General features: G+C 43.5%; 1 protein-coding gene across 1 annotated transcript in view; it reads left to right on the top strand.

Annotated features, from left to right (window-relative positions):
• The window catches only part of LOC123724080 (protein IWS1 homolog), a 39274-nt gene extending 35644 nt beyond the window's left edge, over nucleotides 1-3630 (top strand). The window contains exons 7-9 of the mRNA XM_045686997.1: nucleotides 290-348; nucleotides 3308-3422; nucleotides 3537-3630. Of these exons, the coding sequence (XP_045542953.1) occupies nucleotides 290-348; nucleotides 3308-3422; nucleotides 3537-3630 (268 nt within the window). The remainder of the gene's footprint in view (nucleotides 1-289; nucleotides 349-3307; nucleotides 3423-3536) is intronic.
• Nucleotides 3631-9788: the final 6158 nt, after the last annotated feature.

The raw sequence follows: 9788 nt of genomic DNA on the forward strand, positions 1-9788 counted from the left end.
ACCGATATTGTTTATGTAGAGCGTGAACAGTAATGGACCAAGTATAGAACCTTGTGGGACCCTTTAACCAAGTCCAATGGCTCCGACTGGATGCCGTCGACTCTAACAGCCTGACTTCTATCCTTTAGATAGTCATGAAACCAACGACAGGCTTCCGATCCCAGTCCTATTAACGACAGCTTACCCAAGTCTGCAGTACATGCGATACATATGTACTGAAAGGATGCGTATGTATTCTAGACCATATGGTTGGTTCTGATAGTAGGGTTCCTATGCTCTCTCCATATAGGAAAATGATTGCAGACATTTTTGGTGACTCGGGTGATGAAGAGGGGGAAGAAGTTTACGGTGAGTTTTTACTAACTTTACAAATCAAATTTCAAAAGTTTGGACACACATACTCATTCCATAATTTTTCTTTATTTTTACTATTTTCTACATTGTAGAATAATAGGGAAGACATCAAAACTATGAAATAACACATATGGAATCATATAGTAACCAAAAAGTGTTAAAGAAATCTAAATATATTTGAGTTTCTTCAAAGTATTCACTCCTGTAGCGGGCCGGGCGCAATGCACGCTGACAAAGTCGCCAGGTGTACGGTGTTTCCTCAGCGTTGGTGTGGTTGGCTTAAGCGAGTATTGTGTCAAGAAGCAGTGCAACTTGTCAATGTTGTGTTTCGGAGAACGCACAGCTCTCGATTTTCGCCTCTCCCGAGTCCATACGGGAGTAGCAGCGATGGTTCAAGACTGTAACCAACAATTTGGATATCACGAAATTGGGTAGAAAATGGGGTATAAATAAATAAACAGCCTTGATGGCCCTTAATGTAGTTTTCATTCTCTCAGTCCCAGCTTTGATGCACCTGTACTGACCTCGCCTTCTGGGTTATAGCGGTGTCCACAGGCCGTGGCTCGGATGGTTGATGTACTTGATGATCTTTTGGCCTTCCTGTGACATCGGTGCTGTAGGTGTCCTGGAGCCAAGCCACATTTCTTCAGCCTCCTGAGATTGAAGAGGTGCTGTTGTGGTGTCTTCACCACACTATGTGTGGGTGGACATTTCAGATCGTCAGTGATGTATATGCCGAGGACCTTGAAGCTTTCCACCTTCTCTACTGCGGTCCCGTCGATGTGGATAGGTGCGTGCTCCCTCTGCTGTTTCCTGAAGTCCACAATCAGCTAGTTTGTTTTGTTGTGAGGCTATTTTCCTGGCATCACTCTCCCAGAGCCCTCACCTCAACCCTGTAGGCTGTCTCATTGCTGGTAATCAGTCCTACTACTGTTGTCGTCTGCAAACTTGATGATTTGAGTTGGAGCGTGCGTGGCCATGCAGTCGTGTGTGAACAGGGAGTACAGGAGGGCGCTGAGCACACACACCCTTCTGGGGCCCCCTGTGTTAATGAGGATCAGCGAAGTGGAGGTGTTTCCTACCTTCACCACCTGGGGGTGACGGTCCATCAGGAAGTCCAGGATCCTGTTGCAGCAATTTTATCGACACATGCCGTAAACAAAAGTTAAATGTTTACTCACGGGCCCTTCAACAATGCAGAGAGAAAGAAAATAGAGAAATAATCTATACATAATAACACACACAATTATAAATACACAGTGAGAACGATAACTGGTGTACCAGTGATGTTGTTAGACTTGCCCCAAACATAATGCTTTGTTTTCAGGACAAAAGTTTATTTCTTTGCCATATTTTTTGCAGTATCACTTTAGTTTCTTATTGCAAAACAAGTTTTGGAATATTTGTATTCTGTAAAGACTTCCTTTTCACTCTGTCATTTAGGTTAGTATTGTCGAGTAACTGCAAAGTTGATCCATCCCTCAGTTTTCTCCTATCACAGCCATTGCGCTATGTAACTGTTGTAGCCTTTGGTCTCCATGGTGAAATCACTGAGCCTTTTTCTTCCTCTCCGACAACTGAGTTAGGGAAGGACGCCTGTATCTTTGTAGTGACTGGGTGTGTTGATACACCATCCAAAGCGTAATTAATAACTTCATCATACTGAAAGGGATATTCAGTGTCTGCTTTTTCTCCACATCTACCAATAGGTGCACTTGTTCTTACTCGCGAGACATTGTAAAACATCCATGATCTTTGCTTGGAATTCACTACTCGATTGAGGGAACTTAGAATTATCTGTATGGGGGTACTCTAAAAATTAAACCACTGTTGTTGCACACAGAATAAGCCCATGCAACTTATGTGACTTGTTAAGCAAATTCCTACCTGAGCCTGAATGTGTAGGCTTGCCATAACAAAGCGGTTGAATACTTAGTGACTCAAGGCATTTCAGCATTAACATTTATTTTTTATTATTTTATTGTTTATTTCTAAAAACAAAATTACACTTAGACTTTGTGGGGTATTGTGTAGATCAGTTGCACAATCTCGACGGAATCAATTTTCAATTCACACTAACACAACAAAATGTGGAAAGAGTCTGGGTGTGTGAATACCTTATGAAGGCACTGTAGTACATATAACTAGGAATAAAGTGACTAGGCCAAAGGATAGATAATAAACATTAGCAGCAGTCTATATGATCAGTCCCGCAAAAAAGTTTGTGCAAAAAGGGTCAATGCAGATGGTCTGGGTAGCTATTTGGTTAACTATTTAACAAACTATTCAGCAGTCTCATGGCTTGGGGGTAGAGCTATTCAGGGTCCCGTTTGTTCTAGCATCGGTGCCGCATGCCCTGCCGTAGAACAGAGGAACAGTCTGACTTGGGTGGCTAAAGTTTGTACATTTTTAGGACCTTTCTCTAACACCGCCTGGTGTAGATGTACTGGGCCAGAGTATGCACAACAGAGGGTAGCCACTTGCGGGTCAGATACTGCGCAGTATGTTGTCTTGCTGTTCTGCCTCCTGTCCTAGTGTTCTGTCTCCATTGGTCCCACTAGCAATCCTACCCCTGCACATTTTACAGATTGTAAAGTACTGGACAAGTGAGCGCTAGCCATAAAGAATATTTAGCCTATAACTTGTATTATTCAGAAACATAAAAATACCACGATACCTCAAATGAGAAAAATACTGTGAAATTGTTTTTTGACCATATCCAGTCCCTTTCAGATCTGTGAACATCAAGGGTCCCAATCACAGATTAAGCTTGTCCTGGACTAAAAGCATTCTTAATGGAGAATCTCCATTGAAAGGGCTTTAGCCAGATTACATAATCTGTCTGGAAACTGCCTCAAATATTTAGGGACTCTTGGGAATTGTCCAGACACCCAAACTATACCTTATCTTTGATTCCCGATCCCAACGACTGCTGTTGTTTCTGCACCAATAGGGTTTCAATCAGAGGATCTGGAGGGGGATAAGAACCAATCACAGGGCCTCAGCAAAGAAAGCAACAGAGACGACTCGGACTCTGTCGAGGGCGTGGACAGGGGTGGTGGCCAAGAGTGAGTATCTCGTGAAGTCTTTGTCAATATTTTCAATCAATCGATTTCCTCTTGCCACTATACTTTCATTCTATAGTGGAGGCGTGGCTAACTGGCTGACTGTCCCTTATTCAGCACCAGCTTCATGTCGAACTTTGACGTGATGCTGGCTCGTAGCCCAGAGCGGGAAGCGACCGCGACGGAACCGCGACGGGGGAACGTTTCATAAGTGATGCTGACGATGTGGTCAGCGCCATGATCACCAAGATGGCGGAGGCTGCAGAGGTGATGTTCAGGCCCCAAACTGTGTGTGTGTGTTCTGTCATAGCTCTTCAATGCAGATGCGGGGGTACCATTCTAACTGTGTGATTTACAGGAGGACAGAACACTGAATGCTCAGAAGAAGCCAGCCTTAAAAAAACTGACCCTCCTCCCCACTGTAGTTATGCACCTGAAAAAGTGAGTCCATCCATGGCTCTTGATACTACCACAAGCATAGTCTATATTCATTGACTTTTACAAAACATTAGGAACTTTCCATGACAGAATGACCAGGTGAAAGCTGTGACTTCTCTATTGATGTCACTTGTTAAATCCACTTCAATCAGTGTAGATGAAGGGGAGGAGACCGTTAAAGAAGGATTTTTAAGTCTTGAGACATGGATTGTGTATGTGTGCCATTGAGGGTGAATTGGCAAGACCAAATATTTAAGTGCCTTGGAACGGAGTATCGTAGTAGGTTCCAGCCTCTTAAGGCAGTTCTGAAGGATGGCTGTAGTGTCTATTTTTTATTTTTTATTTTTGAGTGTTAACTATAAACTTGATGTCCTCTTTAGCCTTGTCTACAAGGCTTGCTGCCACCAAATGCGCCTTGCGTTTTGAGGTGTTGCAGCCCAACTTTGAATTCTGCATGATAAGACAGGGGTTATGCGTTTGCTTGTTGTTGAACTGCAAATTACACCTGCTCTGAGCACTGCGGTAGATGCACTCGCACCAGCTCCCCGTCTCCCTCTCATGCTGAGTCTGACTCGCTAGGCCTACGGTGGGGGTCCGGTGGTGATGCTGAACTGGTGGGATTAGCAGTGCTGCTAGCTAAGAGGCATTGCCATCAGAACTGTTTGCCTCTCACTCCTCTCCTCCCACTGACCGATCTCTGGCTCGTTCTGGTTAATTCACCATCTTTCTCTGCGATTTTCGGACTTGGAAAATGTCATCAACCTGATTGCCTTTTCTTATCCATTTTTTTTATTATTGGCTTTGCACATTTCAAATTCAGTAGGGAGATGACTGGCCTAGACGACGTGGGATTTGCAAAGGGACCTCTTCTTACCAGCTGATCACCACTACCAAGAACTGTGTCAGGATCAGTTACTTCCAACACTGGCCCTCCCCAAAACCTCTATGTACAAATAATAGCGCAGGTCTGGAATCAATGTGGTATGATAGGATGCTTACACAGAAGGATCACCACATTTACTTGATGGGTCTTTCTGGGGGCAGGGAAGTATTTAACCCTGATCGCTTTTTATTAGAAATGTCTACAGTGCGAACAGTAAAAATTAATAAATCATGCTGCGAGAGGTACCGGATCGGGGAAATACGTGTCAGAACAAACAAAGTCCAATCTGAGCGGTATTCGGATCCTGTTCCAGCAGGATCCAGCTCAAATTAAGCACTAGCTATATGTTTTGATTTTAATACATTGTAAGGCTGCTTTGTTTTTCGCGCAGGCTGTACACACGTTCATTAGTCTCTTGTTCACAATTTGACAAGCGCTTGATAATGCCTCCAATTTCACAGCGGCATCCCCTTTGTGGACGTAATGCACCCTAAAAAAATCCATGCCTTTTTGGCGGCCAGTGGCCGTTGTCCAGCTTGGCCTGAGTGCTGCGTTAGGCCCGCTTCTCACTGAGCGCTATGCTGCTCCTAACACCTCTCACTCAGATGGCTCTCCATCAGGTGATCGGGTCTTTCTCACAGGGGCTACAAGTGAAGAGACGATCGGGGACGCAACTGCGGCGCATCCTTATGCATTCCGAGATGCATATGACTGTCCAAATTTTACTTTTGTCAGCCAACAAGATGAGTAGGCCTAAAGGAACAGCAAAAGCACTAGCCTATGTCAATCTACTATCCCCCATAATACAGAAGTTGACCTATTCTGTGCGATAAATAAATATTCCAAACATAGTCTGGGACAGTTGTGGGATGCAATGGATCCCAAATTAATACAACCCCACTAGCATCAAAAAAACTTTTTTACGCAATGTGGCTGACGCAACAAATCAGAACATTTAGCTTAAAATGTTGGATAAACTGAGGCTATTTCTTCACATTATAAGCAGAGCAATGTGCACTTATGTCAGTAGGCCGTGGCGTGAATGTTCCATTACCCGAAAACACCATTATCAAGGTGACCGCAAATGTGATTATACATGTAATGCTTTTGTTATAACGGTGCATTTTTATGGTAAATTCTAACCCAAACTTGAAACTCACATGCTGCTTAACTGTGCCAGTTAGGCTCTAAACACCTTTGCAAAGCAGATTAATGTGCTTAATTGTAAGAAGTTATTTGGTCACTTTAGTTGTGATACAAACCTTATCAAAACATATAGGCCTATGGGCTAGACTACATGAGGTGTGCGACTATGATTCGAAAGGCATTGTTTCTTATGCTAGGCATCATTCACAAGTGATAGTTTGATAGGCTAATATTGTCACCTATTGTTGATTTAATCTTGTCTTTACATATACAAAATTATGTATGTGTGAAATTTATTTTGATTTAGAATGGACCCTTATCATGCACCTGTCTCAAAACGGGCAGCGGGATAAAATGCATGTAATCTGTGCACTTAAATAGCGAATGGAGGATGCTTTTCCGGTGGTTAATTTTCATGCCAGCCAGGTAGGCTTTACTCCTGTTGTGAAGATAAACAGTGTGCTTAATATTAGGAAAGTTGAGAGAAATATAGTAGGCCTAGGCTATAGAAGGCTTAGGGGATCCCCTCTTTTTAGTAGCCATCAATCTGTTTTCTCGCGTAACTGCATAGCCTATTGAAATGTTGCGCAAAATGGGCTCATGGGCTCTCATGAAGTGTGTGATTTAGATTTTCAATCACATTTGCATTGATGCCAGAGTGATTAGAGGGACCGTAGAGTGCTGAGTACCAGGCAGTTAGCAAGTTTTGTAGACTACTAATGACCCATCAGCATCACAGCTTGGAGAAGCCTAATTACCGTGACAAAACAGTCCCATGGAATTTGACTGTCGTCATTACTCGGACCCCGGTGTGGTGGTAATACAGTCACCGTAACAGCCCCATACACAATCCATGTCTCAAGGTTTAAAAATGATTCTTTAACTTGTCTCCTCCCCTTCGTCTACACTGATTTGAAGTGGATTTAACAAGTGACATCAATAAGAGATCACCTGGTCAGTCTATGTAATGGAAAGAGCAAGTGTTCCTAATGTTTTGTACACTGTGTGAGAAATACCACATGGAAATCATGTAGTAACCAAAAAAGTGTTAAACAAATCTAAATATATTTAATATTTTGAGAATTTTCCAAGCTTCTTCAAGTGCAGTTGCAAAACCATCAAGCGCTATGATGAACTGTCTCTCGTGAGGACCGCCACAGGAAAGGAAGACCCAGAAGTTACCAATGCTGCAGAGGATAAGTTCATTACAGTTACCAACCTCCGCCAGATATTGCAGCCCAAATAAATGCTTCAGACTTCCGGTAACAGACATTTCAACATCAACTGTTCAGAGGCTGCGTGAATCAGGCCGTCACGGTCGAATTGCCGCAAAGAAACCACTATTAAAGGACACCAATAAGAAGAAGAAACTTGCTCCGGGCCAAGAAGCACGAGCAATGGACAATAGATCGGTGAAATCTGTCATTTGGTCTAGAGTCCAAATTTGAGATTTTTGGTTCCAACCACCGTGTCTTTGTGAGACAGTGTATGTGAACGGATGATCTCCGCATGTGTGGTTCACACCGTGAGACATGGAGGTGTGATGGTGTGGGGTGCTTTGCTGGTGACACTGTCTGTGATTTATTTAGAATTAAGGCACACTTAACCAGCATGGCTACCACAGCATTCTGCAGCGATATGCCATCCCATCTGGTGTGGCCACCAGCTGCATTGAGTACTGCAGTGCATCTCTTCCTCATGTTCCGCACCAGAGTTGCCAGTTCTTGCTGTGAGATGTTACCCCACTCTTCCACCAAGACACCTGCAAGTTCCCAGACATTTCTCGGGGGGGAATGGCCCCTAGCCCTCACCCTTCGATCCAACAAGTCTCAGATGTGCTCAATGGGATTGAGATCCTGGCTCTTCGCTGGCCGTGGCAGAACACTGACATTCCAGTGTCGCAGGAAATCACGCACAGACCATGACGGACCCTCCTCCTCCAAATTAATCCCGCTCCAGAGTACAGACCTCAGTGTAACGCTCATTCCTTCGATGATAAACACGAATCCGACCATCACCCCTGGTGAGACAAAACCGTGACTTGTCAGTGAAGAGCACTTTTGCCAGTCCTCTCTGGTCCAGCGATGGTGGGTTTGTGCCCATAGGTGACGTTGTTGCCGGTGATGTCTGGTGAGGACCTGCCTTAGAACATGCCTGCATGCCCCCAGTCCAGCCTCTCTCAGCCTATTGTGCGACAGTCTGCACTGATGGAGGGATTGTGCGTTCCTGGTGTCACTCGGGAGCAGTTGTTGCCATCCTGTACTGATCCTGTGCAGGTGTTGTTACACGCGTGGTCTGCCATGCTAGGACGATCAGCTGTCTGTCCTGTCTCCCTGTAGCGCTGTCTTAGGTGTCTCACAGTAGCGAACATTGCAATTTATTGCCCTGGCCACATCTGCGGTCCCTCATACCTCCTTGCACAGATGAGCAGGGTCCTGGGCATCTTTCTTTTGGTGTTTTTCGAAGTCAGTAGAAAGGCCACTTTAGTGTCCTAAGTTTTCATAACTGTGACCTTAATTGCCTACCGTCTGTATACTTTTAGTGTCTTACATCTAGGCGTTCTGCATGCGGAACCCGTTCCGCCAGCGGAACCCCCTAACCAACATGCCAATGGGATCGCATGGCGTGAAATACAAAAACAACTAAAATACCACAATTCAATTTTCTCAAACATACGACCTACTTTACACCATTTTCACAATTTTTCTCCTGAATCCAACCACGTTGTCCGATTTTCAAAAGGCTTTACAGCGAAAGCAAAACATGAGATTATGTTAGGATACCACCACAGCAAAAACAACACAGCCATTTTCCTAGCAAGGACAGCCATTTTCCAAGCAAGGGTAGCCGTCCAAAAGCACAAAACCAGCTAAAATTATGCATTAACCTTTGGCGATCTTCATCAGATGACACTCCTAGGACATTGTTAGACAATACATGCATTTTTTGTTCCATCAAGTTCATATTTATATCCAAAAAACCATTTTACATTGGTGTGTGACGTTCAGAAAATGTATTCACCCCAAAATTTCCGGTGAATGTGCACCATAATTTACAGAAATACTCATCATAAACGTTGACAAAATATATAACAATTAAATAAAGAAGTATAGATGAACTATTCCTTTATGCAAACGCTTTGTCAGATTTCAAAATAACCAGACGGAGAAAGCACATTGTTCAATATTCTGAGTACTGAGCCCCAAGCTATTCAGTTAGCCGTCCAGCCACGGGCATCCACAAAACGCTGAAATATGTTAAAAATATTATCTTACCTTTGCTGATCTTCGTCTGAATGCACTTTCCGGAAGGTCTCCCACTTCCACAAGGAAATGTTCATTTCTTCGATAAAGTCCATAATTTGTTGAAATAAATCCGTTTTGATGGCATCGTCCAGATCACCATTCCAAAATGCATCGATCCACCGTCGACGAAAAGTTAAAGTTCCCTCAGCGGTTGTAGAAACATGTCAAACCATGTTCACAATCAATCTTTAGGGTGTTTTTAACGTAGAATTACGATAATATTCTAACCGGACAATAGCAGATTCAATACAGAATAAAAATAAAAATGGCTAGCCCTGCGTGACCGCGCATGAGGTAAGTCAATGACCCTAGCCCGACCACTTACTGTTCCGGGTATTATTCAATCAAATTGCATTGTAGAAGCCTCAAACAAGGTTCTAATGACTGTTGACATCTAGTGGAAGCCTTAGGAAGTGCAATATGACATCACAGACACTGTAGTTTAGAAAGTCATTTCAAATAATGTTCTACAACCATGTGAGGTCAAACTTCCTGGTTGGATTTCTCTCAGGTTTTTGCCTGCCATATCGAGTTCTGTTATACTCAGACATTATTCAAACAGTTTTAGAAACTTGCAGAGTGTTTTCTTTCCAAATC

This window comes from Salmo salar, chromosome ssa09 (genome assembly GCF_905237065.1).
Source record: "Salmo salar chromosome ssa09, Ssal_v3.1, whole genome shotgun sequence".
In the NCBI taxonomy this organism is placed as follows: Eukaryota; Metazoa; Chordata; class Actinopteri; order Salmoniformes; family Salmonidae; genus Salmo; species Salmo salar.